The sequence below is a fragment of the Syngnathus typhle genome, linkage group LG2 (assembly GCF_033458585.1).
Source record: "Syngnathus typhle isolate RoL2023-S1 ecotype Sweden linkage group LG2, RoL_Styp_1.0, whole genome shotgun sequence".
Taxonomy (NCBI): Eukaryota; Metazoa; Chordata; class Actinopteri; order Syngnathiformes; family Syngnathidae; genus Syngnathus; species Syngnathus typhle.
In genome coordinates, this window is record NC_083739.1 from 5,918,989 (window position 1) to 5,936,825 (window position 17,837).

Consider the following 17,837-nt stretch of genomic DNA (forward strand, 5'->3'; position numbering starts at 1 on the left):
TGTCATGGCTTATTTAGCAATCAAGGAGACGTGACAGCAATGGGCCTTGGTGATCCAGGTGTTCAAAAGACAAGAAGTCACATCACAGTAAAATACAGGCGACAAAAGCAAATTTTCACTCTGAGCTGTACCCTGACATTTTATCACCATTGGATATGCAGAACCAGCTTTGGCAACTTTCAAACGTCTCGACATTCATTAGCTGATTTCCAGAGTTCACTCAATGCCCAGCATGCAATCGCCACAATGGTCTACAAATACTGGTGCAACAAAAGCAAACATTTCTGACCAAGGGTTATAGTGTAAGTTACTGCTGTGTACACTTTCACCACAGGAAGAAAATGAGGTCATATGTTTATGAGTTGCTGCCACCGGACTAAAATAACATTTGAGAGCTGAAATTAGATTGAACCACACACCGCTACAGCTAATTAAGTCATATTTCAAATTCAATAACAATCAATTTAGACAGAGAAAGGCTAGTGCAAGCACTAGAGGTTGAATTGTGCGGTGATAGTTGCTCGAGCCTGGAGTGTCTTGGAGTGTGCTGCACTGCACCAAGTGTGAAATAAAATTTGCCAACCATATTTTAACGGTTAAAATAATTTTACTCCTTTCAATATTATTTTTTTTAACGCAACCCACCCAGGTTATTCAACTATTAATTTCATTTGCATACTCCAGCAGGAGGAACATGGTATACCCAAATACAATTCAATTCTGATTTTCCCTGTGATGAGTATTTTCCCGCTATTTGGTAATTAGTTTTAATTCTAATTGGAATACAAGGCACTATGAAAACCTGACTGGTGATTATCTGTGTTTAATCATTACAGACAAACACAGTAACCAAATTAGAATTTGTTTGAGAATTTTCTGCACTGTACATGAAGCAATGTACAGTTCTTGAAAGATAAAGGTATAGACATGTAATCATTGTTTTTGAAAATGTGATTAATTGAAAAAAGAAGAAAAATTGGTAGCTCTAAATTGAAATTTTTAAATCAAAGCCACGTTATCAATATTGGTGATGACATTCATGGACAATCGGTATCGGTAGCGTAAAACCCTGATTGGAACATCGTTACTTCAAAGATGGGTCATGGGATTCCAAACCCTTTAGCATCTTTGACGCGAGAAAACAATATGGGATTGTCTTTGGGAAATGCAATCCAATTTTATTTGAATGTCAACAGATCCAAGTTCCAGCCTGGTCCCATATGCGATTCCACCCAAACTGTATATGTCCTTCACTCTGCCCTTCTCTTTCCGCGTGAACATCTCCTCCATTACTGCCCTTGACACTGCAGCCGATTGAATTGTTATCTGCCATCTGCGGGCTCACGCTCAGTGTGCTGTATCTGTTGCGACAGCCTAATTGAATCTACAGTGTTGGAAGTGTGGCGATACACTGGCCACACCGTGTCACTGCCAAAAGATAAGGGGCTGTTTGTAGGAGGATTGGGCTCACTACAATCAAGATGGGGACACGTTGATCAATGGGTGATAAGCGCTTTGGGTAGGTAATGTGCCTACTGTGGATTGGTTTTCCTCCAATGCTCCCAAAACGGCATTATATCCAATATCCCATAATCCTAATTTGCTGAAATGTGTTTGGAAAGTAGGGCACAGATATTCTTATTACTACTTTTGGATATAAAATTATTTTTCGAGCCTCAATTACGTGGAAAATATTTGATCGTGTCTCCTACCTCAAAAGACCAAAGCCTTTTTTTTTGGTCTTCTTCTCCGTATCATCTGTGGCATCCTCACTTCTCTTCTTTCCTTTGCTCTTTTTTTCCTTTACTTTCCTCCGTATTGTCAAATCTTCAGCATCCAGGTCCTGGCGTGAGGAGCTGCTGACCGGTGTTTCGTGACCGGAGCTCACCTCAGATTGGTCGTCATCTATGGAGAAATTGCTTCAGTTGAAACTGAGACTTTCAGGTTTGAAGTTTGCATCTGCCGGAATTGACAAGCTTCCGGACAAAAGGTTAGTGGTCAGAGAAGACCAAAATTTAGCTGTTAAGCCAAAAAGACGATTTGCACATTGAGTTTTGGGGATGCCCTTCTACCTTCTTGAACCCCGCTGAACATTTGTGAAAAATTCTTCAAATTCATATCTATACCAGAAAATGAATCCACTTGAATGAACTGAAAAGTTTGCCGGTGGCTACGAAAACTGTCTTGTCAACGTGCAATGAAGTAACCAAATATATAGTGGGGGGAGCGACTACATAAGATTTTCGTTTGCTTTCCCTAAATTGCTGAATAGACATAATAACATGGCATTTCATTATTCAGAGCACTGCATCTTGGCTGGCCTCCAGCTACTCAGATGCCAGCGTTCTACCAAATTTGTGTTTGTCATGTGAAATTGAATTTAAGTGCGGAATTCTTTAGACACCTTAAAAGTGTGGAGGAAGAAAATTCAAATGTCAATCCTTACCATCTTCAGAAGGTCCATCATAAGACTTGTCAATGGCAATGCGGAAACTTTGGTTGCAAGTGCGTCCCCGGACCATGTGTGGCCGTGGGCGGTGAAATGGGACCTGGCCCTGGATGTCATTCTGCTGGACCTCCGACATGGCTGACTGGAGACTTTCAAGGGAGCTGGACTTCCAAAGGCCCAGGGTTGGGCCCAGTGTTCCATCAGCATTTGACCCTGGAGCACAGCAAGTACATGTATTAAATGACTGCTGAAAAAGAACATAAGCGGAACTTCTTGAAAACAAAATGTCTGATGGTCTCAAGGAAACATCCATCAAAAGAATGACGACATCTGTGTAATTGGTAATCTTTGCCAAGTGAGACACAAATCTGCTCCATTTGCCTGCAATGTTAACCAGATGATGATGATGTCGTTGCTTTTCGCAACATCAACTCCGCAGCACAGATGTCACACTGCTGCAAACGCATCACCTCCCAACACTTACTAAACAGTGTCATAGCAATCTTGTTTGGGACATTTATTTCTGCTGTTTTCTCTCATTGTAATTGCTTCTAAGCGGCCATTTTTTTTTCTTAACTTTGCTGTTGACAATTTAAAGGTCTATCTTTCAATTACTATCTTTTGAAATTGACCTGAAAAGGTTTAATAAGAATAACGGGGGGCTGGCTGAAGGGCATAGAGAGGAACCTGAAAAAGAACCTTTCTTACTCAAGTTGAGTAGGACAACGTAAGAAACAGTGCATTGTTTTTGAAAGGTGACATTTTCATCATTTTAACATTTTCTTGAAAGGATGACTTGAATCGTGTCATTGACGATTTTCTTGTTGAAGTAGAAGCTTTAAAGGGCTTAAAAAGGACCAAAAAAGTGAAACTGAAAACACGACAGAGTCAAAGGAGGTGGAGAGTAAAGATATAAGCACAGTGCCTTTTAAGTCCTGTATTGACTTTCTGCGAGGAAGTGGGATTTGCGGGAAAGAAGGGGTTATAAATAGAGGAGGGGGAGCGTTCAAGAATAAAACGCTCAATTTGAGAGGCAGGATTTGTGTCACAAATGTAATTATGGCTGTCCAGCTTGCAGCCTGATAGAATAAAGCTCTTTCAAAGCACACTTCTCCACTATTTGGAAAAAAAAAACCCATCATAGTGTGCGGATGTGGGTGCATGCTTCCAAAAATTTAATTTTTGATGATGGTGGTGGGCATTTAAAGACATAATATTCCACACAGATTAGCAGTGTGTACTCTTGGCTCTGTGAGGACAAAGCCTAACCCTAACCTGAAATCCAATTCACTTTTGCTAAGGTCTTTGCAAGCCTGTGCATGTGTGTCAGGTGGTTAAGGTTGGTGTTAAATGAATAATGAGGCTTTAATGGAATGGCTGAGTGCCGGAGTTATCGTCCGCTCGATCCAGCGGAGGGTGAAATCAACGTTCATCACGTATCGTTGGTCACTGCCAGCGGATCCTCTCATGGATTGTGTTTGCATCATGTCCACCTGATTGCCACCGATTCAAGCCGGCGTACAAATTTGACAAGCAGCCTCAAAGCCGATCAGAACCAGGATGACGGGCAGTCACCTTGACAGATGTAACAAGTTCAAGCCAGGCTCAACAGGGACTGCTGTCTTTTTACATATGAATAGAACAAATTGTACAGCAGGTATCCAACGAAATTGGGAATATGTGCAGAACCTTGGCACTAGGTTCTCTTGCTGTCAAAGCAAAACCAGGGTTGCTCCAGTGATTTTCGTTTCCCCTTGTGGACGTCATCATAATTCCATTCTAGCAGAATCTTTGAAGGCATTGTTCCGCTTACATATACTTACTCAATTGGGTCTAAGGAGGGTTTTATGGTGTTAAAGGATCTATACAATGGAAAATTGACCTTTTAATGTCCTACTGTATTTCCAAAAGATGGATCTCTTGAGTTCCTACTCTAACCACCAACTGTGAAATTAAACAGTCTTTTGTTATCTGCCTAATCCAGAAAATTCATCTCTGGGCCGTTCTGGACTGCTGCTTCCGGATCACATAACGCTGGGTCTAATTTACATAATGACCCGCTCTCCAGGTTTCTCCACCAGCTAGACTAGATGTAGATCCAGAAATATTTTCTAGCGGACTACACTGTCTGAGGGGCACCCCATCTCTCAAGTCTCCTTCTATGAGTACAAAAACGTTTGTCTTTGCCGACAATCAATTTCATTTCGCACTTAAGACTCCCACAAGTAGAAACTCTTCTTCACCTGCTCAAACTTCTAGCTCCATCGTCAGTTGTCATGGTAATGAAATCCAAACCCAGCAGTATTGTATGACACCCACTTGCGTTATCAAACACATTTTATTTCTGTGGGAACAAATGCATGTCTTGTTCATATAATTACTGCTACACTGCCATAAGTGACTGAAAGATTGCCATGGTTACAAGAAAGCGACTGAGCGTTAAAACAATGAGAAGATCAGTGCTGACCAAAGACCAAGAATGAAAGAGAGTTTCCCTGTATGTATTCATTTGTACAAACAGTACATAACTGTGTACACACACTCCTGCTTGCTTGTTAAAGGTTCCATGCCACAATTTAAAAAGAAATTGAGTTTGCATAATGATTTGGGTTAGAAATGCCTATAATGCCCTTGTCCTAGCTATTCTAGTTCAATATTCTAGGCCTGGCAGAGAGGACGGGTGAACATCTCATTAATATTCAATAAGTACCATACTTGATTGGATTGCTTTATTCTTTAATATGGAAAACATTAATTAACTCAGATTGATAGCATGCTATACTATATTGACATCTTTCATTCATAACAATGTCACGTTTTAATCATTCTGTCAGCTCTTACTATCATAGTGAAGTAGAAATTAGAAAGATTGTTTGCCCACTAATAGGAAATGTGAGCTGGGTTTAGGCTAGCGTGAGATAATTCTATACCATATTGATGTGTGGTTGCAAAAGTAATGATGAAAGTTGCAGGAACATAACCTAAATCTGACCCAAGTTCAAAATTCAGGTTTCTGACAAATTCGACAGATGGAGTTACTACTCTTAAGCCCTAGGCTTCGTCTCCCTCCTTGCACTGTTATTGCTATAATAATATGTGCTAAACAATAAACTAAACTAAACTCTTGTATAAAAACAAGTGGAATACTCCAATGCAAACCACAATGCACGGAAGTCATGTCGCAAATGGCCATCATTTCCACTTATTCCTTTCTGCTGTCAATAAAAAACATTATAGTCGTGTGTTTCACCACACTAATAAAGTTAAAATCATGAAATTGACTAAGTGAATAAGATTTAACATTTGGTGACATAACCCTTACTTGCAATGACTGCATCAAGCTCGCGTCTTGTTGACTGTTCCTTTCTTCATTTGAAACGCTTTTCTAAGCCTTTACTACAGTTTCTATTGCCAGGGTTCTTGCAGTTATTTTCAATTTAAATTTAAGAATTAAAAAAACAGAAACCAAAAAAAGTTAAAAACCTGTTTTACAATGATATTGGTAAAAAGTAAAAAAAAAGTAAATTTGTGATTTTTTATTTTCTACAATGTGCAAATGTATGAATGCAGCATATTGAGTAGATGTGACATCGCCATAGTGCGGACAACAGGCACTTTAAAAAAGGCCGGCGAGGTTGGGAGTTTCTTGCTGACTTCTCATAGAGGATATGTGCTTGGCCAATTCGACATGGGACTTCATGCCCAGTGAACTCATCTTAATACTTTGCACAAGCATAGGTATACACCGGTTTGACTCAAAGGTGAATGTATCTTTTACTCAACTGAGCTCTGTTTAATTTACATTTCCTCGTATCGCTGGTACGATGGAATGAGGATGGACTTGTGCCGCTGAAGAGTGACGTTGCGCACTTCACAGCAAGTACGTAAATGACCTTGATTTATTTTGAAGTGAAGCAGAGCTGCAGTGAATGGCGTGCTCTCCAGACTGCCAGGCTAGTCAACATTTGCATCTTAAGAATGTAATTAAGCAGCAGCTACACAAATACATTTGAGAGACACATCAGAAAAAAAAAAAAACACAAGAAGGAAAAAAGAAGGTACTTTGTGTATACTGGTGGCATCCAGCAAACAATGATTCGTACAAGGCCACTTCTATCAAGTGGCATGCTTGTCAACACATTTCCAATTCGAGTTAAGGGCAATCCCAAGTGCACCATTCAGTGGCAACACTTCATCACTTATCACTCATTTGACAAACTATAAGTCCAGAGGAGCTGCTGTGACAATGATGGTGTCTTTCTGTTTTCTTTTTGGTACATAGGCACCAGAACTATTTTAGCCATATCTACGTAAATGGCTCAAATAACTACAGAGTGCATACACACCTTTTCGGAATCATCAGCCAATTGAAACAATGATACACACAAACACAGTGGTTGCACACTTCCAACTCTGTCAAAATTACATATAAATATTTGATTGTTAGGATTACACAACCTATCCTATTTGAATCTGACTTTTGATGCAAGTCTTGATTCACTGTACCGTATTTTCCGCACTATAAGGCGCACCTTCAATGAATGGTCAATTTTAAAATGTTGTCCATATAAAGTGCACCGGATTATAAAGCACAGAATAAATAACTCAACGTTGCTCAAACGTTAATGCAATCGCAATATAATAATAATAATAATAATAATTATAATAATAATAATAAAACACTCGGAATAGTAAAAACAATAACAATATATCAATAACTCAATGTTGCTCAAACGTTAATATCACACAACACACAAAATAAACACGTAAAGCATACTTTAATAAATTAGTCCTCATCCACAAATCCATATTGGTCCATATATAAGGCGCACGGGATTACAAGGCGCACTGTCGGCTTTTGAGAAAATTTGAGGTTTTTAGGTGCGCCTTATAGTGCGGAAAATACGGTAGTTAACCGCGGCATATACAGTCGGGAAATTGGTATCAGCTAGGTGTACAAAGAATGAGGATAAGCACCTTAAAAAAAAAAATCAGTGGATGGATGGGTGTACTTAATTGCACGGTAGCTTTAATGGTAAAATCGGCCTTCATTATGCAGGGACACACAAGCAGCTAGGCCGAATCGATGCGTAGCGAACAATCATCAACATGGCAGTTCACAATTTCAACCCCCAGCGGCCTGAACACAGCAGGAGGAAAGGGAGGTGGAAGGCGGATACTGTGCTCTTAAACTCTCATTGTCATGGCTGGACAAGTCACCAGATTAGCTTCAGCTAAACATGGCATATAAACTGGACTGCCCGAAGACAGCCATTCACGCTCACATTCACACTAATAGGCTATTTAGAGTCTTCAACTAAACCAATCTGTTTTGAGAATGCCGGAGGAAGATAAACGCTGAACAAGTTCAAATGCCACTCAAAAAAGGTGAGAGCTGAGATTCAAACTCAAAATCAGTGTTTGGAAAGCAAATGTATTTGAAAGTGAAATACAAATGAGAAAAAAAAAAAAGAGGAAACAAAATGAATGAAGTAGGGAGGAGGAGTAGAAGGAGGAGGAGGAGGGAAAAAGAGATGAGTGGAGCACTTCCGCCTGAGAGGAAAAGAGGATTTTAGCCAGATTAAAGGAAGCCAGGCAGGCCTTTTAAGACTATCCATCTAATGAAATATGTCAAACCCATAAAAAACTCTGAGGCCATTTAGGAGGGGGGGGGGGGGGGGGGGAAGCCTGCCCAATGCGCTGTGTCAGCAAAAAAGAGAAACGCGCAAAAGCACCGTCAATACGCATTTGCAAAGACGTCAGCAGGAGATGAGAGGAAAAACAACACGAGTGGAATGCTACAGAGTATAAATAGACACATTTATTTATCCGGGGTCGTTGAGTTACGGGCAGTGATAAGACATTCCAGGAAAATCATAGCAGTGGAGATGGCGGGGGGGAGTTGGTAGAAGAAAGGTAGGAGGATGAGGATGAGGCGGAGGAAGAGGTAGAGGAGAAGGCAAAGCTACTGTACTTGTGCTACTACTGAGTAGAAGGCCTTTGAGGTCAGCAACAGTATAAAAGTCATGTGTATTTTGCCAGCAACAAACTTATGTGTTGCTGCATGTGTTACATAAAACCAAGAGGGAAATAAGAGGAGATATGACACCTTTAAAGAAAATTGAGATTTTTTTTCTTAAAAGGCCAAGATAGCCCAATCCAACGTCAGCCAAATGTGACCGACGTCTATCCCCTGTGGTATTGTCTCGACTGTAACGCTGGGAAAAAAAGAATATCCATTCGTACCAGTTAAACAATAGTGGAAAAAGCCAACCAGAAAGCTCTTGGGGGCGAGGGGGGGGGCAGCATATAAAAACGTAGACATTCAAGATTCGTCACTTCCTGATCTTGCCTCAGCAAAGCTGATTCACTAGCTGATATTGGCGAGTGATCAAATGTCCGAACGTTACAACGCCAATTTCTGAATTGGCTAGAAACGCTAAACAGACGCTTCCCAATGAAATCCGATGTTACGAATGTGAGAGATACATTAACCAGACGGCGCAAATTGATGCCCGCACATTTCCTGATGTCAGATTGGTCTAGCTCGGCCTTAACCTCTTACCATTCTTGTTTAGTATGTCTGATTTAAGTGCTCGCTATTCTAAAATATTGGGCAATGGTTAAATCTCCAGGAACTTTTTACTGTTGTATCACTTGACTGAGCAAGTAGTCACCAGGTGGTAAAAATTCCGCTGCAAATTCCGTAGTACTGTGTCGGGCACAAGTGAAAGTGAAGTCTACAACCTTGGACAGTTGCTTGTTGATGTGCCACAAAAGCAGCAGAGCAACAAGCCCGGAGCATGCGCCTGCCCCCTTTAATTGAATCGAAGCTCACCACCACTGGTTAGTCAGTCAGCCAACAATCAGCTAATGAGTTAATGATTGGATATATTATAACTCACCCTTTCTATGTCCAGCCAATGATCTCACGTTACTCTCATCCGCCACTAGAACACACAGAAAAGACCAAATTTTTCCCCATCTCGTAAAACTAGTCCAACATTTCATTATAGTGTGAGTCAGGAAGTCTCTGGTACAACTAGTGCGGGGGAAAAAAAAAAAGCATAAAATACAGATAAACAGCATTGTGACTGTGAAATAAAATGGGATGAGTGCGACATTAGCAGGAATAAAAAGGAAAACAAAAAGTGAAAAGGACACCATCGTCATCCTGCTAAGCGTCACCCAATTTAGCCCAACAAGATTGCTGCTAGCCACCACATGGGGTCCACTAAAGGAGATAATAATAGGTTTTCATTGAGCTGCTTTTGCTCTGAAATCATCATTTGAATTTTTTATGAGGTCAATTTTCCCAGGGGGTAGATTACTAGGAAAAGGCAGAACTGAAAGAGGCTGAAATGATACCAGGTTTTAGGTGAGGGCAGTCGTGTTGTACACAAAAACAAAAACACAATGCCATCAAGGCAAATTGTCATTCATAGAGTAGTACGACGGTTTGTGTTCTTGTACCACGGTACCAGATTAAAAATGGAAACACTCTTTTGGTCTGCAGTTTATCGTACATAGTGTACGTCTGATGATGAACAGTAGCTTATTAAATCCCGACCAGAACTTGCACTAGTCATCGTGCCTGGTGTGTTTTCATAAGTATGTATTTATGCTTTGATCGATACACTTGAAGCTTAAGGCATTCAAGGTCAACGGAAGGGAGTGCCTCTGGTTCGGGCAAGTGCTATTTAATAAAAGCCAATCTATACCAGAGCGCTGATAAAGCTGAACATGAGACCGCAAAGCCTGAAAGGTGCTCATGACTGGCGGAAGGTTTCTGCTTCAGTCAAGACCCAATCGAGAAGTGGAGATGTCACATAGGGGAAACACAAACGCTAGAAATGGCCACAGATTGCGAGAAAAGGGCAGGAGAAAGTGAGTGAGTGTGATCGGACCACCCTTGCCCATAATGAAAGGCAATCAAGCTTGGGTGGCAGAGGCCTATGCTGCAGGAAGAAAGCCAATCCGCCGAACCTAATGAACCAGGATTGGAAAAGAGAGTCATAGCAAATAGTGACAGAGCAGCGGCTTTCACACTGAGCGATGGCTGAAGAGGTGGGGAAAAAAAGAGAACCACTATTTCACAAAGATGAATCTAACAGGGGCTTGGTGAGAACAACAAAATTGTAAAAGAGGGGAAAAAGAAACGGTGAGGGTCACGGAACGTCAATACAATGAGCTAACCTTAGTTTTCACTTTATACCCAACACATGCACACACAAAAACGCCGTGGTGCTGGTGTGTGATCTCACCCTGGTCCATGCTTTTGGATCCTCTTTTTTGAAGCATCTTCTCCTTGTTGGTCTTTTGGCCATCCGTGGAATGCTCACTGCAACACAGACACCCATGTTCAAAAAATTTGTCAGGATGCCCTCAGCAAGGAAATGTATTCAATATAAAATCCAACACAAATCGAACGAAAGATAACATATAGAGACAAACAAACTACATGAGGCCACCTGTTGAGCGGAAGACAGCCTCAAGCGAGGTTTTGAACTTTTCAACTTACAGAAAAAGCCATGTGATTATTTGTGAACCCCCTAAATGCTCATCCTACTCCTTTGATGGTTCTACAATATGGACATGTTCGGCCAAGTTGTGCAAACATTACCCGGCTCTCCCAGTGGCAAACACACAAGAGGATTTATGTCCTCTGGATGTCATGTGACATTTATGCTATACTATTGTAATCTATATTTTAGAAAAAAAAAATGAAGCTATTCCTTGTCATACAGATTGGCCATGAACCCCAAAATATATATATATATTCACAAGGATACGTTAATTTGCAACTACACGGTGCTCGGGCACTAATAACTCCGGCCTTGTGTGTGATTTAACAGTGTTGATGATTGTGCAGTGTGATGTGTTGGGTTGGGTTCACCTGAAGCGAGAGCGAGTGAAAGCTGTGTCTTGAATCATTTCCTCCACTGTTCTTGGGGAAGAGCGCATGGGGAAGCCTTCCTGAGAGTCTTCCTGATTGTTGCCATAGAGACCATGGGTGCCATTGGTGGTTGCAACAGGATACAGAGCTAAAGAAAACCAATATTTAATTTTGTGAGTTTTCCATACAAGTTATCATTGAAAGTAAAATATAAGTAGCACACAAACAGAAATCAAAAAAAGCTCCTGCCTCTAACTTGAACTTTGGTTGAGGTTAAAGAAAAAGAAAACAACACTCGCTAGACGCAAAAAGTAACTTTTAAATAAATAAAAGGAACTATACACTGAAAGTGGGATGTGGAGGAACAACACAGTGCAAGCTTACGTAATTACAAAAAAAGAATCCAAACAAAGGCATAAAACCTCAACCAACTAAAACACGAGAAAATGATCTCCATGCAAAAGTAACACTCAAACTCAACATTTCCATAAATCCCTTTTGTGTTTATCCCTGCTTGGGTATAAAATACAATTTCTGCCATAATTTGATGAACAACTGACAATGAGGAGAAGATCTCCAGCTCCTAACAGACGGACATGAGGATGGGAAATGAAAAATGTAATCAAATCAATCTGTGAACCTTTTTTCTGTTGTGTTTGTTTTCTTTGAAGACACACATGTCGCACAACTATTTATGCAAATCAGCCAATTACACCGACATCACGATTCCAAGGTCAGATCTTTTTCTCAACACGAGAACTTCAGGGGGGAAAGAAAAACTGGTAGTGACTTTTTCTTTTGCCAATAGAAATACTCCCGAGTGAGCCTTTGATCCATGAGAGCAGATGGCACTGGGGACGAAGGAGATGTGTCCCCCTTCCGTTTCATAAAGACCACGAGCCGTTCCCTTCACTTTTCCCACATAAGGCGACACAAATCTTCAGAAAAACACAGGATTAAGCCTTCTCTTCCATTGGGACAGACACGGACCCTGCTTAGTGGATGTTATGCTACAACTACTCATGTGTTTACATCATACAAAAAAATGGAGGAATTAGTCCTTCTCAGTTTGAATTTTAATCAACCCTCTTCCTAAAATAGGATCTCCAACTCAGCCAATAATATTGCAGTGAGGCTGCTTTTATGTATTTCAAAACAGCCAGATGAGCAATCAGGTGCAATACTTGGGATTTTTTTTTTTTTAAAGCAATTGCGTCGTGGCAACAATTGCCAATCTTGTAAGAATGAAGTCGTTGTTTGTTTATCAAAGTCAAAGTCAAAAGTCAAAGTCAGCTTTATTGTCAATCTCTCCACTTACATTTATATTTTGTTCATGTGTTTTGTCAATTTATTATAAGTATTAATATAAGTATTAATACTCCTGCGTTTGTTCTTTACGGCCAACTCGCTTCTTAATTTGAATTATCACCCATTCGTGCACAGCACTATTATATATATTGATATATTTTATTTTTGTTATTCTTAGAAAATTGATCGACCACCCTCCCACACTGCACCCTTGCTTAGATGTAACACTGCTTGAAAGAAATGTTGGATAAATGGGCAGATAGAAGGTTGTAGGTCCTCCAAAAACATTTTGCTTTCACTGAGTATTCTGAATTGACCAAAGATGGAATTCGAGTGTGAATGGTTGTCTATTCCGTGATTGACGGGTGATCAGTTCAGGGTCTACCCAGTCTTTTGTGACCCTGAGCTGGATAAGCGAGACTGAAAAATGAATGGTTGGCGATTCCTAATGTAGAGCATAACAACGCTTGAATGGCTGCTCAAGTGGCGTTAAAAAAACAAACAATCTGTCTGTCAAAAGACACCACAAACACATGCTGATGACACACATGCTGTGCACACAGATAACGGAAGTACACAACCCCTAAGTGTTGTGACAGTTCAGATGGAGAGTCAAGCGTGCACTCACCACTGCCGCCGCCATACGAATAGTTGTCAGTGAGACTGCTGCCGTCGAGCTCTGAGGGTCGAGAAGCCCCCTGGTAGATACGCTGACGCTGAGGCTCCTGAAAAACAAAGTACAAAGATAACAAAAGCTGACAAACATGGATATTAAAGGCTCATATCCAAAAATATGTGCAGCGTGCAAACCAAATGTGACTCATAAAAATGTATGATGTTGACTAAAACATCACAAGATTAAAGTTACTCATTTTATTACCCAGTAGGATTAGACGAGTGCTGTTTATTCCTTCTGTTGATTGCATTTCAGATGATGACTGAATATATGTAAATAATGTGAATCAGGGAACACATTTGATGCTAGGGAGAAATTTTGGAAGTTCACATTTATTTCTGGTACCCGAACTTGCATTTAGAAACGTAGTTGGTGATATTCGCCATAATTTGAATTATTACTTTCACACTGCCTGGCAATTGTGATTTGGCGAAAAGGGAGCAATTTTTTTGATGGACGAGATTTAGAGCACGTCTGCGTAGATTTAGGTGACCTGAAATTTTGGATTTCCTTCTATTCGAAAAGCACACAAACGTTCACGGGGAGGCTCCATAGAAAAGTGGAAGGAGCTCTTTGCCCAACAACTTTGATAAGAAGACACTTTTAAAGATTATGATCATAAATAAATGCAAAAAAAAAACTTCACAACAAATCAGATGAGACACCTCTGTGCTGCATTTCAAGTCATCAATATGCGGACCGTCAACTAAACCTACCCATCATTAAAATCCAGTTAGAGTATTCTAAAAAAATTTACATTGTGACAAACAACCAATGGGTGTGGAGCACATCCACTCTTTGGTGGAGCTAATAAACATGTACCTGCACTTAATTCAAAGCCCGATAAGAAGCATCTCAACACAACATAAAGCAATTAGGATTATTTTTCCCACGGACTGACTGACACCACAACAAAGAAACCTCACACCTTCTGAAGATGGAGATAGGGGGATTGAGGGAGGATTAAATAAGATTCTCCCGGACAAATAGATGTGCAGCTGTCACAAACAGTATAGAACAAGCCATATAATAATGAAAGGTTTGCCTATCACAAGAGTCCCAAGGGTATCATTATTAACTACTGTATCTGCTGTCAATCACTTTTCAGATAGGTGGAAAATTTGTGACAGTACCACTGACACCTTAATCATCGCCTTCTCGTGATGCCGGAGGCAAAGCAGACGGCTCACCCTTCAAAGTGTGTCTGAATCCCACCATGATACGTAAACAGGAGGGGAGCCGTCTATTAGGCTGGCTGCAACCTCCAGCCGCATGTATATATACAATAGGCTTCTGGAGGCTTAATGTGGATATAAGTTTACACACCCATGTTCAAATGCTAGGCTTTTGCGATATGACAAACAAGACTGAAAAAAATATTTTTTTAATTTAATTTATTTAATTGATTGACTTATTTATTTATCTCTTTCTTTCTCTCTCTTTCTTTCTCTTTCTTTCTCTCTTTCTTTCTCTTTCTTTCTCTTTCTTTCTTATTACCGTAATTTCCGGACTATAAGTCGCACCGGAGTATAAGTCGCACCAGCCATAAAATGCTCAAAAAAGTGAAAAAAAACATATATATGTATATAAGTCGCTCCTGAGTATAAGTCGCCCCCCCCCCCCAAACTATGAAAAAAAACGCGATTTATAGTCCGAAAATTACGGTACTGACTTTTAAAAGATGTTTTATGGCATCAATGTGCCTCATTTTCCTGTTTTTTTTTTTTTTACGATGAGTCTGGGTGTCTAAAGATTCGTCTGAAGGGTTAAAAATTTGAGTGTGCAAAAACAGTAGATGTGCAACCTAATCTACTCTCTGGGCACACCCAGATTAGCTAAACAGCTAATCTGTCCGGGTGTGTCAACCGGGGAAACAGGCTAAATAGCTCAGCAATCAATTTTGTGTGGTTCTAAATAAATGTGCAAAATAGTAGATGCAAATATAGCATATAAAAATTAGCTTGCAAAATATCCAGGGTTAGCTAGAAATCACAGATCAAACTTCAACTCGTACGGGCAATTAATTTTCCATGGTGTAAATCATCAGCACTACCCAGAATGCAAAAAACTTCACTTAAACAGGGCGGAAGATCGCGAGCAACATGCCCACTAAAGATTCCCACAGTCTGTTAAATTGAACATGCAATTTAGCACCCACTATTGTGGAGCTTGATAAATCAGGCTCTAATTGTTACGAGTGTGCATACCAAAGGGAATAATGCAAAGGCGAAAAAAATAAAAAGCAGGCAGGCAGGCAGACAGACAGAACAGAATAGCTTTTAATAAGCAAAGAGTGCAAATGGAGAAACTACGGTTGAAAACCCAGGGAAACATAAAGCAGCATGCAGGAGGCTTTGGATTACCTTTATTAAAAGAGGAAAGTCAGGCAGGTGAAATGAAAATCAGAGTGCATTGTGCTGTAGCAATACAGAGATCAACAGAAGGCTTGATTTTCATTCCAGGCAAAAATGAAGAGAAAAGGCTACAGACTAGAGTGATGTGAGAGGTGATGAGGAAAATTACCAGCAAAGATCATTTCCATGTACCATATTTTCCGCACTATAAGGCGCACCTATAAACCTCCAATCTTCTCAAAAGCAGTGCGCCTTATAATCCGGTGCGCTTTATATATGGACCAATATGGATTTGTGGATGAGGACTAATTTATTAAAGTAAGCTTTACGTGTTTATTTTGTGTGATATTAACGTTTGAGAAACATTAAGTTATTGATCTATTGTTATTGATTTCACTATTTCGAGTGTTTGTGATTGCATTAACGTTTGAGCAAGGTTGAGTTATTTATTTTATGCGCCTTATAATCCGGTGCGCCTTATATATGGACAAAGATTTAAAATGGGCCATTCAATGAAGGTGCGCCTTATAATCCGGTGCACCTTATAGTGCGGAAAATACGGTATTCAAACAAGTGGACAGGAGAGGTGTCTAATACAAAGTCAAGAAATATTTACGCAAGCTACACGTACGCACAGTCATCAGAGTCCACCAGAGAGCCACAGGTGACCGTGTCGCGTGTGGTTGTGTGCATAATAATGCAAGTGTGTCCCTCTGTATCTCTGAGTGCTTGTTTCACTGCTGTGCATGGGCGGGTCACCATACATCTGGCCTGCCATTGCCCTGATGTCTTCTGTGTACGCGTTCAAGCTGCTATGAGTGTGACCGTGAGGGGCACTATAAGCGTATGTGTCAATTTCTGGTTGCACGTGTGTGTCTCCTCGTGTGCGGCTGTACTCCACGTTCCTCATTTCTTCCGTAGTTCTCGTAAAGCTTCTCGGCGTGAGGCCATGAGACGCAAACTCGAGCCCGTAGCCGCTGGGCTCCTCTCGGTATTCAACGTTAGCGTGTGCGAGACCAAATGTGTAACAACTGCGTCTCTCCCTATGGTGCAAGCCGTGGGAGCTGTGTGCCCCCCCTGCTCTGTGTGCGGAATACTGCCGGGGGATGTGAGGTAGGGGCTCAGACGCTCGTCTCCACGGTGCCGGTAGGAGGGAGAAAGAGCGCTGAGGTGGCTGGCTCGTGCTGGCCGCTTGTACCTGATTGTCGGAAGATTGATGAGAGGTGGCAGCATTTGTGGCATTGGACTGCCCCTACAGGAAAAAGAACAAAATATGCAGAGGGGTAGATTGAGAACTTCTATCTAAATGCTGAGGAAAAAGATTTTTCTCAGGGGTGCTTCTAAGCGAGTTTAGGGGTGTAGTGAAATATATTTTTACCGGGACACACACTATAAACAGTGAGCAAAAAATGCTTTAAGCTTCTCTTGACAAGTCCTGCAAGTGTTCTAAACCCAAGCTATGAACGTATTATGAGACAGTGCTTATATTTATTGTTTGAATATAATGATTATTGAACATAGACAGGATATTGAACCAGGGCCCGGAATGTTTTTTTAGTTTGCATTTTAAGTAAATACAACTACATGCTTGATTGAGAAATAGGGCCCACAAAAAAAAAAAATCAAAGAGGGGGTGAAAAAAAAAAAAAAGGAATGTTAATTTTGTTGTTGTTGCACTTAAGCTAATCATGCAATCATCAACACAATGTAGCATTACCTCCACTTTGGATGCTCGCAGCACCACGAGCTGGATGGTGCCCCTGGCGTTGCCCTCTGACGACATGGAGCGCCTCAATGTCTCCATTGCGGCATTGTTGGACCGTCCGAGCAAGGCTTCGCCATTGACTGCTATCAGCTGGTCATTTACTCTCAGCCGGCCATCCTGTGACAAAAAGTGTTGGTGCTGATGTTAAACAGCCGAGGTGACATTAATAACAACATGAAAAACACACAAGGTGCGGAATAAAAATAAAAGGGAGAGGCTTTCTAAAAGCTAAGGCGAGATAATTGTAGAGTTAGTAATCTCATGAGAGCCAGAGCGCCGTGATAAATATATAGCAAGGCTAATGGAATAGCCTCCGTGGGCACTAGATCATGTTTAAGTGTTTTACAAAGCAGCCACTTGTGAAGAGCCAATACAAGGCGGTGCCGTGG

The 17,837-nt window shown here is 40.8% G+C and overlaps 1 protein-coding gene across 2 annotated transcripts in view; it reads right to left on the reverse strand.

The window, feature by feature from the left end:
- Positions 1–17,837, reverse strand: part of LOC133170671 (partitioning defective 3 homolog B-like) — an 83,205-nt gene that overhangs the window by 31,356 nt on the left and 34,012 nt on the right. For both annotated transcript variants that reach the window (XM_061303778.1, XM_061303787.1), the window contains exons 12-19: positions 17,401–17,565; positions 16,882–16,935; positions 13,282–13,378; positions 11,346–11,493; positions 10,714–10,790; positions 9,355–9,399; positions 2,447–2,662; positions 1,713–1,905 (exon numbers count right to left, since the gene is read on the reverse strand). In XM_061303778.1, coding sequence (XP_061159762.1) covers positions 1,713–1,905; positions 2,447–2,662; positions 9,355–9,399; positions 10,714–10,790; positions 11,346–11,493; positions 13,282–13,378; positions 16,882–16,935; positions 17,401–17,565 — 995 coding nt within the window. The remainder of the gene's footprint in view (positions 1–1,712; positions 1,906–2,446; positions 2,663–9,354; positions 9,400–10,713; positions 10,791–11,345; positions 11,494–13,281; positions 13,379–16,881; positions 16,936–17,400; positions 17,566–17,837) is intronic.